Here is a 16,303-nt window from a genome sequence, read left to right as displayed (position 1 = left end):
TTAGGGAATAAAGGGAATGAAAATAATAAAGGCTTCTGATGTCTGTGTTAGAGCCCTCACAGATTTATCCATTTGAGACTCACCAGAAAAATCTCCCATCCTTAATTACTATTTACCCCTAGTTCAAGCATTTCTACTGACTTTCTGAATTAAACATTGAGGCAAATTGTAACTCAATCTAGAATTCAGAGATCCTCACCAATTTGTTGACTCTAACTCCTCCTACATCACGGTGCTGTTTCCCTTCAGGTCCTCTCTGGGCAGCGAGTCTGCCTTCGTCACAGGGGTCCCGACTTGCTGTTCCTTCCCCCAGTGTCTTTACAAACAGCGAGGTCCTTTCCTTGGTGGGATTGCTCCTCCGTTCCGGCAATCCACGTGTCTCCTCCTGTTAAACAGGAACCTCCAATAATCTTTCTCCAGCTGCATCCCCAGCGTCTGTTCTCTCTCCTTGGATATCCACCTCGATACTTGCAAAATCAGTGTGTGCTTGCACAGAACTTTCTATTATTCTACAACTAAATTCTGCAGTTTGTTTCACAAGGTTTGTTTCGTGTCCCAATGAGGCAATAACCTTACTGCGCATAAGATTTATACATAAATTTTTATATATTCTAACAGCTCCTATAAATAAATGCCAAATCCAACATATTTTTCATGTTTTTAGAGCAACACAGGAAGTCTATCGGAAACACATAAAAGTCCTGAATGAAAACATGGAAAGAGAAATTCAGAGATGGTAAAGAAAACCAAGTTCCTTTGTGTATGTTATTTAGTATCTGAATGAACAGTGCCCCAAAGTAGGGAGGAAATCAAAGTACTAGTTGGTTGCTAGAATCCAAGAAACTGACTTTCTTAAGCTAAATTGTGTGAATTCCGGATCTACATGTGTGTATATAAGTGTGTGTGTGTGTGCGCGCACATTTTTTTGGCTCTGACCACAACCAAGGTTTTCCATTTCAATCGAGTAAAGTCACGAAATAGTAAAAGTAAAATTGCCAAGATTTGTGTAATGCCTTTTGCACATCCAGGCCTCGTGGGGACAGCAGGGGACGTGCCGGGACGGAGGAGAGGGTGGGAGTACGGGCTCTGCAGAGGGGCGACACTGACGGCCCTACCTCCCACTCGCTCTGGGATCGCAGCTCAGTGATCTCCTAATCTCTCTGCTCCCATCCCTGTAAAGGGGGGGGGATAGCAATGCCGCCTCATCGTGGTCAATGAGGGGATCCGTGTAAAGTATTTGGATCAGCACCTGGCACCTAGGAAGCACTGGGGAAAACATAACTCTATTTTTTTATTATTGTTGTTGTCATTGGTAATAATATGATGTATAAGACGCGAGTGGCACATTTTGGCTCCCAGTTAGGTAGCCTTTTTATTTTGTGGTGGAGAGAAATTTGAGAACCTAGAAGCTTGAAATCCCTCGTTAGCACTTTGGGTCATTTAGGTACTTCCATTCCTGTTCTGCCTGGGGCTCTCCTTTCTTCCACTGCCCCCGAGCCTTTTCCATTTCCCTCCCTCTGAAAGGAGGCCAGCTGCCGGGTGGGGTTTGTCCGCTGTCCTACCGGATGGGCCCACAGAGCTGCTTACTTTGGAGCAACATGCAGGTCCGGCATTGAGGCGGTCAGCGGTCTGTCTTATTTTTTTAGCTAATGTGCAGTCTGCATCACCAGTAGCACAAACAGTTCTGTGTGATCAGAGAGTTTGTTTTCATCTTTTCAGTAGACTGTTTTGTCAATTTAATGATGACATAAATTGTCCCAATCTTTTTGTTTGAATCTCTAGTGTTCTAACTCAGTGGAAAATAGCTTGTTTGTCGAAAAGACATGCACGTTGGCTACTCCAGATGAGAGATGAATTACAAGCTATTATGGATCAAATCAGGGCCGCAGAAGATCGACGCAATCAGTTAATAGAAGAGGTAAGGAAACGCAATAGACTTAGTATTAATCTCCTATATTGCATATCAGTAATTGTCCTTCAATATTAAGTTTAGCGAAAAGATATTTTCCTTTTGGCTGACTTCAAGCTTAGAGTGAACTATGTAATTTTCATCCATTTGCTGTGTATCAACTATAGGAATTTAGCAAACGAAGTGGCAATTTTCTCCTGTGATCAGAAACTTGATTGTTTTTCAGGAATTTATTTATAAAATAAAGAGCTCAAACATCACTTATTTAACTTCCATATTTACCCTCTGCCCACCCTCCGTTGTTCACTGATCCCATTCTCCATTTCCTCGTGTCATTTATAAATACTGTCTGGTGAAAAAATTAATCTCTGAAGGGGGGAAAAAAACCTTTTCAGTAGTTACTGAGAAGTATTGGCCTGAAATCGGAGCCGAATCTCATGCAAAGAGATATTCATTTACCTGGCTGTTGGAAAAAATGAAAGGATGACTGCTACTAGACAAATGACAAATCTTTTTTTTCCCTTAATTAGACCAGTTTTAGAGAAAAAGAGATCACTGAAAATTTGACAGAGATTGAAAAAGTTTCATTAGATTTAAAACAAACAGAGACGGAATTTGTCGTCAAGGAAAAAAAGTTAATTCAAGAATTGAACAAGTATGAGGTAAATTTTATTTCACATCTAAGAATGATTGTAGAGGGCTATGTGCGGGGAGAGGGGTATATGTTCCATGCTCCTCTAATTAGTTAAATATAAAACAAATCCTTTAGTGTGAAGAAAGCTACATTTCATCCTGAATCTTTCTTCTTTTCCTAAAAAGGAAATAGAGCAACCAGAAATATTTTTGTGCTGACGTGGGAACTGCCAAGAGCTGACCTGGGATAGACTAGGGTGTGGATGCTGGGGGAGGTGGATGAAAGAGGACCGGAAGTACCCAGGGCACCCAGAAACAACACAAACTACGCCTTCTCAAGGTGACGGCATGACCTTGAAAGGCCAGGGTGTGTTCCTCGGGCCCCCCATTGGCAGAGAAGTTGAGGAGAGGGGAGATGGTGGGAGGAGCCTTCCTGACTTGATTTGGTTTGAAGGGGGAAAGAGGCCCGGCAACACCAAAGCAGTTTGTATTTGAAGGCAGCAGTCCCTCGCTGTAGCAATGGAGTAGGGAGCCCTTACACTTCAAAGGTTAGATCTGACCCCAGTCCAAGCCCATCCCGCCCGCCCTCCCCCGCCCCCTCCAGGTACCCATTCCCCGCCACCTCATCCAGAAGCCTCTGCAGATAACTAATCCAAGAAGAGCCACTTCTAATATGAGTGACAGGCAAGAAGCAGGCACGCCTTCCGCACAAAAATGCCGTGAGGAAAACAGACGAAAGGCGCAGCAAAGCGTCCCTGCAAATGAAGAGCACTCAGAAAGGTGACGCTGCCACAGATGAAAACTGGCATCAAACGTCCTTTCCTGAATTAAAAAATGTAACTTCGAGGGGATGTGCAGGAAAGTCAGCAATTCGGGGGCACAGGCACTCGGGCAGAGATGTCCGAGCGCTGGCCTGGCCTAGGAACAGGTGACGTGGCCGCCGGCACCAGGCTGGGAGCAGATGGCAGAGCGTGCGGCACAGAATGACAGAATCAGAGGGGACGGGCGGGGAGCGGTGGGAGGGAGCACTTCTCTGTTGGTTGTACCACATCCGGGTGCCAGGTATCCTTCCAGATGCTGACAGAAAACAAAAGAACAACAGAGCTTGGCCTTTCAAACTCCCAGCGGGGGGAGTTTGCAAAGAAACAAGATAAACAAACGGAACATGTAGTATGTTCGATGGTGATGAATGCTATAGAGAAAAAGAAAGCAGGGACATGGGCTGGAGTGTGTGCTGTTTTGAATAGGGTAGTCAGAGAGGGCCCAGCCCTGCAGGCGTGAGGGAGCGTGCAGTCTGTAGGAGGCGGTGCCAGGCAGAGGGCATGTTGAGCATGATGGTCTGAGGCAGGACTGTCCTACCTGAGGAACAGAAAGGGGACAGGTGGCTGGAGCAGAGATGGGGAGAGTGCAGACAATAGGAATGAATTAATACATTCACACACCTCCTTATCCTCCCCCCGCCCCCCACTATTCTTCTGTAGAGAACATAATACAGATAACACACAATTGAAATTTTCTCCTGATTCTGCACTGTGACATTTTTAAATCATGGTGTTTTGTGTGTGTGTGTGTGTTTCTATATTTATTTATAAGGTTTTTAATGGCAATTTAGGAGGGGACGTAGGCTGGTGCATCACTGTGTTAATTAGGGTGTAAGCAAGCTGCTTGTATCAAAAAGATGCCAAAGCACAGTGAGCATATGCAAGGTGTGTTGTAAAGGGCTAGCAAGCCTCTCTCTGTTGAGAAGTTGACTTTGGCCGAACTCGTTGTCTTCCTGCCTGGCAGCCTGACAAAGGGGCACTGTCAGCTGTAGGGGCGGGTAGCACAGCTTGTGTAGAAAAGCCCCCTGGTTGGTGTGCTGCGTCTTCATCATGACATTGGGCTTTCCTGGGTTCGGTGCCTCGTTTAAGTGGGCATGTCCCTTGCGGGGTCCTAGAAGGTATGCCCAAGAGATGCTGGTCCTATCTGAACCTGGCGCTATAGTACCCACCCGAGCTGGTCTCTGGCATCCGAGTTTTATCTCTTTGGTGGGGTCACAGGGCACTGGCCTCTGCTCAGCTGTGTTTTAGGGCGCCTCCTGCTGGGGAAGCACGTCCATTGCTGCCCTGCTGGCGCTCAGGGATTTCTTCAAGTTACAGGCAGGTACAACTTGGCTAAAAATAAAAATGCAAGTTTTTCAGAGTAAACTGGGTCAAGTATGGCCTATTCAAATCTTAAGAGCCTGCATATCTACTAGTTGAGAAGACCCACTGGTCTGGTCGTTACAGCAGGAGAGACGGTTCTTTCTCTTTCTCGGTAGAGGCTAAAGGAGAGCAGTCCAGGCGGGAGGGGCAGGTCCACCTGCTCAGCATCTGGCTAACAGCTGTGGGTCCAGGTGTCGGCTTCCACCCTCATCCTCTCCAGCCAGGGGAGGGAGGAAGGGGCCAAGGGGGCACACACCCCTTCTGGCTGCAGGGGCGAGGCCCAGAAGTGGCACGAGCCACTTCTGCTCACTTACTCTTGGTCACACCCACCTGCAAGGGAATCAGAAACCCCTGTAGCTGGCAGCCATATGCTCTGCTGAACTCCGGAGTCCTGAGGTTCAAGACAGGAGAATGGCTAGTGAAGGTCAGCTGGCCGCCTCTGCCTTTATCACCATTTTAAACCCATCCTGACTTTCTAAAACAATTACTCCATTTGAAACGAAACAAAGCCTGAGTTTGAATACGTAAGCAGGCAAATTCATGCTTTGCTTTGGGCATTTTGTACCCATTTGCTGTAGAACAAGCATGTCAAACTCAAAGGCTAACACGGGCCAAATAAACAAGGTTTAAGTTTATGCGGGCCGCAAAAAAAAACAAAAGCTTCAATTTTCATAGAAATGTAGGTTTATTTTGATAGAGACACACTGAATACAATGGGTTGAAATAAATGAGTAATCGTTAACATAAAATAATAGAACATTTTAATAAAAATTAATATTTTTTCTTGAACATTAACTTACCAGACACTGAATAACTGCACAAATTAATAAATGTAATGCAAATAAGCCTATATTTCTTGTTCTCTGAAAGTGAAATATTTCCTGTTGCGCACACCAAACAAGTCAATACAAGACTAATGACGTGGCAATTAGCTGCTAAAATATTCACTGCTGGTATTAGTGGGGAGAAATGGTGCACCTGCGCGTAAGGCGTGTAAGGGAAATGAATGCAACAGGATTATAGTAATCAGTTATTAGGGAATGTTGTAGTTCGTTATTAATAATGTGTAACAGGATATTGTAAATATTAACCCTTTGCACTCGCTTGCTTTTTTCTCGATTCCTTTATTCTAATGCTAACTGTGTCGAGTCACACTTGACATCCGAGTGCAAAAGGTTAAGTCACAGAATTTTTATTAAAATGTTGCTTGCATACCGTTATATTGGCTGGGCTGCTGCAAAAATATTTCCTGTGAGCCGCATGGGGCCCATGGGCTGCGAGTTTGACACGCTTGCTATAGAAGTATATCCAATTATTGCTCCCTCCCTCCCATTTCTTATTTACATGCACATTTCTTAGAACATGTGCATAATCTGTCCTGCTGCCTGTTTGCTTGTTTTTGTTTTTCCCCCCATAAAATATGGTCCACCAAGAGAAATTCCTCAAATGATTTGGGAATACACACATGGTAACAGCAGAATTGTAGCAATAGAGCTATAGAACTGAGAGGATCTTTGGAAAGCCATTGACTCTCATCGTCTTAGTTTCTAGGTGAGTCAGCCAGCAAATATTATTAAAATATCTAAGATGTGCCAGATACCTTGCTATGCACCTTAGGACAGGAGAAGACCAAGAGAGAACTCTATCCCTCAAATAATTTATAATTACTCTCGACTGTTATGTCAGTTCTCTGAAATCATGCCTCACAATCAGTTTTACTTTCTTTAAAGCAAAAAATTGTTAAGGAAATGGAAAGTACCAAAATAAAGGAAGATGAACTAGTCACATATCTTCCCAAACTTCACGGGACAGAAGAAGAATATAAGCTCAAAAACAAAATGTTTCAAGAGCTGGGTCGTATTCTCTTAGGTATGTATGAAGCACTAAGTAATTGACCTTAAGCCCAGGTAAGGATTTCATCATTGTCTTCTAACAGGTAGTTCACCCACCCACCAAAGCAAGGTTGAATTTCCTTCACCTTTCCTCATCACCTTTAACTCTAGTCTCTAGGGTTTGGTGTGTTGTTTTTTTTTTAATCTTTATTGTTCAGATTATTACAGGTGTTCCTCTCCCCCCCCCCCCCCATAGCTCCCCTCCACCTGATTCCCCACCCCACCCCATGCCCTTACCCCCCGCCACTGTCTTCATCCATAGGTGTAAGATTTTTGTCCAATCTCTTCCCACACCCCTCACACCCGCTTCCCCTTGAGAATTGTCAATCCACTCCCTTTCTATGTCCCTGATTCTATTATAGTCATCAGTCCATTCTGTTCATCAGATTTTTTATTCACTTGATTTTCCGATTCACTTGTTGGTAGGTATGTATTTGATGTCATTTTGTTGTTCATAATTTTCATCTTTACCTTTTTCTTCTTCTTCCTCTGCTTAAAGAATACCCTTCAGCATTTCACGTAATCCTGGTTTGGTGGTGATGAACTCCTTTAGCTTTTTCTTGTCTGTGAAGCTCTGTATCTGACCTTCAATTCTGAATGATAGCTTTGCTGCGTAGAGTAATCTTGGTTGTAGGTTCTTGCTGTTCATCACTTTGAATATTTCTTGCCACTCCCTTCTGGCCTGCATAGTTTCTGTTGAGAAATCAGCTGACAGTCGTATGGGTACTCCCTTGTAGGTAACTAACTGTTTTTCTCTTGCTACTTTCAAGATTCTCTCTTTGTCTTTTGCCCTTGGCATTTTAATTATGATGTGACTTGGTGTGGTCCTCTTTGGATTCCTCTTGTTTGGGGTTCTGTGCACTTCCTGAACTTGTATGTCTATTTCTTTCACCAGGTAGGGAAAGTTTTCTGTCATTATTTCTTCTAATAGGTTTTCAATATTTTGCTCTCTCTCTTCTTTTGGCACCTCCATAATTCGGATGTTGGTACGCTTAAAGTTGTCCCAAAGGCTCCTTACACTATCTTCATATTTTTTTATTCTTTTTTCTTTTTGTTTTTCTGGTTGGGTGTTTTTCATTTCCTCATATTTCAGATCTTTGGTTTGATTCTTGGGGTACATTGATCTACAGTTGAGTTTCTGTATATTCTTTATTTCAGACAATGTATGCTTAATTTCTGACTGGTCCTTTTCCATTTTTTTGGCATTCTCATTAAGGTCCTTGAAGGTCTCACTAAGCTCCTCGGAGGTCTCATCAAGTTTCTTAGCAATTTTTAGAAGATTCTTGAGTAACCTTATAAACGTGGTTTTGAACTCTATGTCGTCCAGTAGTTTGCTTTCCTCCATTTCTTTCATTCGTGACATGTTTCTTTGTCTCCGCATTTTGGTTGCTTCCCTGTGTTGATGGAGTGGCTTTGTGTGGTAGGTGACCTATAGGGGCCAGTAGCTCAGCCTCCCCAATCACCTGAGGTGGACAGTCTTGGTACACCCTTTTGTGAGCTGAGTGCAAAGTCTTGGTGTAGTTAAGCCTTGATTGCTGTTGGTACACTGGGAGGAATTGACCTCCAGGCCAATTGGCTATGAGGACCCGCTGTGTCTATAATGGAAGAACTGCTGCGCTGGAGACACGCTTATGGTGCAGCACTTGTTTCAGTGGGGCTTTGGTGCTCACTGAGTCTGCCTCTTGAATGTGTCACTTATGGAGGAGTTGGAAGTCTCACACTGACCACTAGGTACACTGGCTTCTGGATCTCCAATGGGGTGCACGTCAGCTACTGTCTGAGGCCACCCAGCAGGAGCTACAGCGAGAACTACAGTTTTCTCCTCTTTGCTTGGGGTTTGGAGGTTTTGGAGTTGTCTCCCCAGAGCTGCAGTTTATTTGGTTACACTGCGATAGCGCAGGCCATTCATATACAAAAGCCGCTGCGTGGAGCTTGGGTGGGTGTGTAGATTGTGCGGGGCGGGGTCTCAGGGCGTCACTAGGCTAGGGCGTGGCAAACAGTGATGGCTGCCAGTCAGCTGTCTCTGCATCTACGATCGCGTCCCCGTGTCCCATGCCCCCCAGCGCAGTAAACAATTATTCCTGCGCGTAGTTCTGCAAGCAAGCCACCCTCACTTTCTGACCTGATGGCAGAGAGTCCAGCTTCTCCCCGTAGGAGTTTGGGTCCCCTGTGTCTCTCCAGAACTGGATTTCAGAGTAATCGGGAGCTTGTCTCCCTTTGGGTTGAACAAAGCAACTCCCACCGCCAGCCCGGATCGTGCGCCTCTGTACCTCAGCTTTTCAGCGTTTGTGCACGTCTCAATGCTCTTTTCTCTTTCCTTCTAGTTGTAGAACTTCCACTCAGCCAGCTTTCCCATTCTGGGTGATAGACGTTTTGTCTTTTAGTTGTAGTTTTGAAATTGTTGTACGAGGCAGCAGTTTAGGTGTTTACCTATGCCACCATCTTGGATCCTCCACCGGTTTTTTTTTTTCTTAGCTACAAATTTCCTCTTCTTTATAACAAAATCTTACTGTTGCTGTTGTCAAATTTTTCCTTTTCTTTTTTAAAGATTGTTCAAAATTAAGAATTAGCAGCAACTATATTATGTGGTTTCTTCCTGTAGTTGGTAAAAGGTAGAATCAACTTCTTTATCTACTACCATGTGGAGATTATTTTTTCCTGTTTCTTATCATGAATTTGCAAATTATATCATTTCCAGCTATGATTTTAGCCTTAGGAGTCAGACACAGGTGTGGGTTTTATTATAAGCCATAGTATTTGACTTTTAAAACCAGGTTCCTTTTTTATTTTGATGTGTTTTTTTTAAGCCAGAGAACATTGTGGGTAGTTATTTTCTCTCTGTATCTCTTTTATAGAACAAAAACAGGAACAGAATTTACTGAACGATCAGATTTCTCAAATGACAAGAGAATTTACAAGACAAGTGAACAGTATGGTAAAGAGTCCATGCATCCATTCTTCTTTCTTCTATTAAAATGTTGGTATAAAAAAATGTTGGTATATACTCACAATACTACTTTGGCACCTTTGGAGTTTTCAGGAAATCCACATTGATTAAACGTACCCTTTTAATATTAATGTTTTGCAATTTTTGTAACAATATACTCACATATACACATACATATATATGTGTATTTGTATATCCTCTTCCCCACTTTTGCTGGAGAGTTGTTCATATATCAATATATGTGTATATGTGTGTATATGCATGTCTGTATCCTATATAATAAAAGCCTAATATGCTAAGTGTCTGGTCATCCGGTCAGCTGTTGAACCAATCAAAGCATAATATGCTAATGATATGCTAAGGCCCCTCAACTGCTTGCTATGACATGCACTGACCACCAGGGAGCAGACAGTCAGCCCGTCAACCAGTTGCTGTGATGTGCACTGACCACCCAGGGGCAGACGCTCCCACTGGTAGGTTAGCTTGCTGCTGGGGTCTGGCCAATCAGGACTGAGCAAGATGGGCCAGACACACGCTGGAGCCCTCCCACGGTCTCTCCCCAGCTGGTCAACCTCCTACCTCCCTTCCTGGCCCCAATTGTGCACCAATGGGGTCCCTCAGCCTGGCTTGTGCCCTCTCACAATCTGGGACCCCTTTGGGGATGTCAGAGAGCCAGTTTCGGCCCAATCCCACAGGCCAGGCTGAGGGACCCCACTGGTGCACGAATTCATGCACCAGGCCTCTAGTATCTATAGTAATAAAAGGGTAATATGCTAATTAGACGGGACATCTTCCGGATGACCTTCTGGACGAAGCCACAGTGGCAGGGGCCAAGGCAGAGGTGGTTAGGGGCGATCAGGCTGGCAGGGGAGAGCAGTTCAGCGGTGATCTAGCCGGCAGGCAGAGGCGGTTAGAGGCAGTCAGGCAGGCGAGTGGTTAGGAGCCAGCGGTCCCAGATTGCGAGAGGGATATCCCATATTGGAGAGGGTTCAGGCTGGTCTGAGGGACCTTCCACCTCCCCATGCACGAATTCCATGCACCGGGTCTCTAGTGTATATATAAAGAGAGAGACAGGGACTCTAGAAGCAACTAACATGTAACCATGGGAACATAATTAGGTGGCCTGTTTCCTTATTTATAAGGTAGAGACTGGGTTATGCTTTCTAAAGTCCTTTTCAGATCTGTGACTTTGGTAAATTCCTATAAAGACAAGGATAAGTGGTCAGAGGTTTGCAGGGTAGGGAGGGAGTGGATGAAAAGGGAACAGGTAAAGAGATGTTTACTACCTTTTTAAAATTTATAATCAGTAGTTAAGCATGTATGTGGAGTTACTTAATTAAAAATGGAAACATTCTATTTTTTGAGATGCACTGATATAAAAAGTAACTTTTAACATGTTATTGGCATAGAGAGATATGAAGGGGAAAATTGTAAGTATACAATATATACAATTTTATGTTCTTAATAAGATGCTGCTAGTGATGATTGTGCAATGAATAAAGATTGTGATTCATAACAGTATAATAACTGTAGAGATTGTCGAGAAAACAAAGTTTCTTAAAAATCTATAAAGTAATATTCTTTTCCTTCAAGAAATAGTAAATCCTCTCGGAAAATCCTCAACAAACTTCATTCTCCTCTTCCCTACTTTTGCTGGACAATTGTTCATATATCAACATTTATTCTGTTTTGTGAAGTTGTCTCAATAACTTAACTTAGGGCCCATAGACCTGCTTCCCAGAGTCCATGAATGAATTCCCATGACTCAGCTTTTGGATTTAATACAAAGTTTTTCTGCGGGAAGGTCTGCATAGCTTCTGCTGATGGTTCAGGACTTACTTGGGACTCCCCTCTGAACGTGGTCCAGGCGGCCTAATGCATCAGTGCCCTGCTTGTTGAATCTGTGAGTTAACTGTGGGCTTTATGTCTGAGCAGAATAAACTGAAGCAAGAATTACAACATTTGCGGCATCAAGAAAGCAATAGAATCAAAAGTCATTTTGAAATTCTAAAGAACTTAGAAAATGAAATATATGTACATGACCTAGAAACAGAAGCTTTGCTCCTGGAAAACGAAAGGTTGAAACAGGTACGTTCAAGAGCACTTCAGTGTGCACAGTGGTTCTGGTTGTAATCGTTGTGAGAGAACAGCTCTTAAAGGCTTTTAAATGAAGCTTAAAGTACCTATAGGACGGTGACCAAATCATACGTGTAAAGCCTAATGAACACACCGGGGTGACCAGCACCCAGATGGAGCAACAAAGCGTTACTGGTGTCCATGTACCCTCTCAGTCCCTTCCCGTCCCCGACCGCCTCAGTAGGGCAACACCAGATGGGCTTCTAACACGACAGACTAGTTTTGCCTGTTTTGGGACATGATACATGCGGAATGAGACAGTGCGCACTTTTTTGCTCAACCCTATGCTTGCGAGGTTCATCTTTATTGTCGGGTGCAGTTGAGGTTCCTTCATTCTTAGTGCTGGATAGTACTCGATTGTAGGATTCTACTACAATTTATTTACATACTCTACCGCTGATGGGGGTTCAGAGTTTCTCGCGTGAACTATTACAAATAGTGTTGCTAGGAAAATGCTAGTACATGTGTGTGTGTTTTTTTAGTGAACATATGTACGTATTTCTGTTGGGCATACACTCAAGTGGAATCACAGAGCCATGGAGATGTAGACGCCCACTTTAGTGCACAGTGCCAGTTTCCCAAAGAAGCTGCAGTAATTGCCACTCCGGCAGTCATGTATGAGCACACCAGCTGTTCCACATTCTCACCGAAGCTTGGTCTTTTTCAATGGAACCATTCTGGAGGGTGCCCGATGGGGTCCCGTTATTTGTATTTTCCTGATGACGCGTGAAGCAGCACTTGTCCATGTGTTTTGGCCACTTGTATAACCTCTTTGTGAAGTGCTTGTTCTTTTGTCCATTTTAAAAATTAGGTTGTTTGGTACTGATTGTATCTCCCCCCCCCCCCCCCCGCAGTGAACCATCCATAGGTCAGGAAGTGGGTCAGTGTATCCCAGCTCTTTGCGAGGTCCCTCGCATGTAAGAGGGATTCGGTCCCATGGGGTGATCCCAATAACCTTATAACGTGGATAATATATTCTGCCCCTTTTATAGAGGGGGAAACTGAGGCTCTGCATTTTTTTTAGAATTTTTTAATAGTTGGAAAAATAAAAGCAGTCCTACAGCAATAAGTCTCTAAGTGAGGAGAACATTCCTTTAGCTCTCTGGGTGACGGTTGTCCTTAGTTCAACGACAACAGTTTCCCCACCAATAGCATGTGTATTTTTTGGTAGAATTAAAATGGCATAGAAGGTCCCAAGGTACTTTGAAAAAGTAAATGTGCTCCATGGAGCTCCATGGTACCATCACCAGTAACGCCCACACACGCAACACGTCTTTGTTCTTCTAGTCCTTGAACCAAACTCATAAGAAATTCCATCCACTCATGGAAATACTCCACTCTATTGTCTTCCTGTCAAGGTGATATATATTATTTATTAAAATACTTGGAATTTTACTGCTATTATGGTAAATGAGCAAGCAAATGAATGCCTATGTCAAAGGTTGATTCTAAAAGTTCCCCTTTTGGATTAAATGCCCAATCTCCTGATTCCCCTGGATGACCCTGTGCTTTTATCTTATTCACTCACCACTCTGTTTTGCTGATTATGTGTCTTCACTCAACACACACTGCAAGCATCTGCAGAGTCCCAAACCCTGGGGAAGGTGCGGTGAATGCAGAGCTGAATAAGGCACCGCCCCGAGCCCTTGGGAAGCCCACCCTCTGGCCCAGGAGATGGGTCTATAAATAGATCATTACAATTCAGTGTGCTAACCCATTTGAGAGTTTCAGGAGGCCAGCTGAACTAGGCAAGTCTACAAATAGTGAGCACGTTCAAAGAGAGGCAGGAATGGTGATTTGGACTTGACTTTGGTTTTCTATAGTATCTGCCAACAAGCCATGCAAAGGTTGACACAAGGTCAAGGCTGCATGAGTAGACCCTGTACCACTGTGATTAAAAACAGTTCTATGTCATCTCCTTCTGTGGTGGATACTATTTCTTATATTTTTTTTCAGTAGTTTCTAGTCACTACTATTTCTCTCTTGAAACTGGACCAGTGCCACGTTTACATCCCAAAGCCCGTCCTTTCAGAGTTCCCAGAGACGTTAGAGTTCCTGAGTAGTGGGTGGTCAGAGAGAAAGCCATGACTCTAGTATACAAACCACGGTTACCACCATCACCAGCCCAGTGAGCGCTTCTGTGGGGTCTTCTGCCTCAGGAAACCCTCTCCCAGATCTTATGCTGAGTTCCTCCAGTCAGGCAGCATCGCTGCTGTGACATTCACTGCACACCGTTTTGCATAAGGTGCATGTGTGTGTGTGTGTGTGTGTGTGTGAGAGAGAGAGAGAGAGGGGGGGGGGGGAGAGTGGAAGAGAGGGGGGGAGAGTGGAAGAGAGGGGGGGAGAGCGAGCGAGCGAGCATTTAGAATACCATTTAATTTCTTCTATGTAAAATTATATTCAGTTTATTTGGGTGCCGAAATGCTTGCTAGAAAGTAGGCTCTCTATCTTCCTCACTGGAATGTAAGCTTGACAGGGCTGTTCACCACTGTTACCACTGCACCTAGAACAGTTGATGGCACAGAGGAGGGATCAATAAATGTTTGCTGAATGACTGCACCGAGAACTAATTTACAGTAACTAAACTGCCTAAAGCAATGCCATGCCTTTGATTTCCAGTATATTGCACACATAAAGACCAAGATAGAGCCGTTCGCCCGAGAAGCCAGCATGTCCATCTTCAGTGACCTGTCCTGGCACCTGGTAGCTAATCACGGTAAGTAATGGGTCCTGTGTGATCTTTGCATATAAAGTAGAAAGCTTTTGTTTTATTTAAATTAAATTTCACTGGTTTGCATGCAATAGATGCACCATCGTAAGTTCAGTGAGTTTTGATAAATGTGCATTCCATTGTAACCGCTACCAGCACAAACAAGATATAGAGCATTCTCATTCCTTGTGTTCCTTTGTAGTCCCACCCGACCTCCAGTTCTTGGAAACCACTGACCTGCTTTCTGTCACTAAGGACTGGATATAAATGGAACGATAGACTATGCACACTTTTGTACCGGGCTTCTTTCACTCAACCAGCTGTTTTTAAGACCCATCCATGTTGTTGCACGTATCATTGGCTTGCTCCTTTATGTAGCTGTATAGTATTCTACTACATGGCTATACCATGTTTTTCTTATCCATTAGAGGCCCAGCGCATGAAATATGTGGGTTGGGTCCCTAGGCCTAGCCTCCTGCGATCAGGGCCATCTTCTGCCCATTTGCCAGTCCCCAGGCCAAACGCCGCCTCCGCCGCCAGGCTGGCAGGCCGTTGGGATCACCAGCTCATCCCCGGCTGCTAGGGGGGCTCAGGCCTGTGGGAAAGCAGGCGCTGGTGACTTCACCCCCATGTGCGTTCGCCAGGCCGGCCGCTGATGGAACACGCTGCCCACTCAGGGCCACTCATTCAGGCACCGTCGCCACTGCCACTGCTGCTGGGGCTTGAGGCGCTGATGGAAGCTGCGGGGCGTGCCTGTGACCTATCTGCCCCAGTGTGAGCAACCCCAAGCGGGCAGCACGTTCCATCAGCGGCCGGCCTGGCACACGCACGTGGAGGTGAAGTTGCCGGCGCCTGCTTTCCTGCAGGCCTGAGCCCCCGAGCAGCCAGGGATGAGCTGGTGATCCAACGGCCTGACAGCCAGCCCGGTCCTCCTGCCACCCACTCCGATTCCCCCGTTCACCATCGTTGGTCCATCAGAGCCTGTGGGCTGGGGACATGGACCAAGAGGTCAGCCGTTCAGCCCACTCGCCAGTCCCCAGTTCCACCCTGCCACTGCTCGCGGACCAGGGGTGTAGGGACCGAGAGGTGGTCAATGCCACCTCATGATGACTGGTCGAGTGGTTGTTCTGGTCATGACGCTTATGGCCTCTGGCCTTTTATTATATAGGATTCACCAGCTGAAGGGCATTTGAATTCTTTCCAGTTTGGGGTTACTATTTATCTACAAGTGTTTTTTTATTTTATTTCTTTTAAAATCCTTACTAAGGATATGATTTTTATTGATTTTTAAAGAGAGAAGAAAGGGGAGCATATTGCAGCACATCATTTACTTTGCTCACAAATTGCCCATTTGGTCAGAGCTTGGTGGGGACAACGCAGGTCTGCTCCACATGACTTCAGCTGGGGCAGCTTGATGTGGGGCAGCTTGATGGCCGGGGTAACTCAGCAGCTGGGGGCTGGAGCCACCTGAAGCCCACTCAGCCACCTGGCTGACGCTGTCCCATTTTCTGCTTGTTTGCAGTGGGAGGGCAAGTCTGATCTAATTCTTCTGTCATTTTGGAATATTTACACAAAACAGTTTTTGAGACACAAATAGCATTTCTTTGATAAAAAATGTTCTAATTGTTTCAGTAACCTGTGCATTTTGAAAATCTTTATTTTAGCACAATATTTGGACTTGTGGGCAGAATTTCAGTTCACTATAAAGGTGAGTTTTTTGTTTTACTTCTGTAAGTATCCTATTTCTAAGAGTTTTTACCTACCGAACAATGTAATGTTCTATGTCAATTATAGCTCCATAAGAAAATTAACCATTGACAACATTTTTTTAATTCAGTGGTTTACTAATCCATTTCTTCTAAGATCTTTTATAGAACTTTGCGAATTTGCACA

The 16,303-nt window shown here is 44.5% G+C and overlaps 1 protein-coding gene across 1 annotated transcript in view; it reads left to right on the top strand.

The window, feature by feature from the left end:
* The window catches only part of CCDC175 (coiled-coil domain containing 175), a gene marked incomplete at both ends in the record, with an annotated part of 59,846 nt that overhangs the window by 39,534 nt on the left and 4,009 nt on the right, over positions 1–16,303 (top strand). The window contains 8 exons of the mRNA XM_079768993.1: positions 665–736; positions 1,783–1,918; positions 2,440–2,571; positions 6,456–6,594; positions 9,473–9,552; positions 11,500–11,652; positions 14,320–14,416; positions 16,075–16,118. Coding sequence (XP_079625119.1) covers positions 665–736; positions 1,783–1,918; positions 2,440–2,571; positions 6,456–6,594; positions 9,473–9,552; positions 11,500–11,652; positions 14,320–14,416; positions 16,075–16,118 — 853 coding nt within the window. The remainder of the gene's footprint in view (positions 1–664; positions 737–1,782; positions 1,919–2,439; positions 2,572–6,455; positions 6,595–9,472; positions 9,553–11,499; positions 11,653–14,319; positions 14,417–16,074; positions 16,119–16,303) is intronic.

The sequence above is a fragment of the Cnephaeus nilssonii genome (assembly GCF_951640355.1).
Source record: "Cnephaeus nilssonii genome assembly, chromosome: 4".
NCBI lineage: Eukaryota > Metazoa > Chordata > Mammalia > Chiroptera > Vespertilionidae > Cnephaeus > Cnephaeus nilssonii.
The sequence above is the reverse complement of the archived record's forward strand: the minus strand, read 5'-3'. Positions and strand labels throughout refer to the sequence as shown.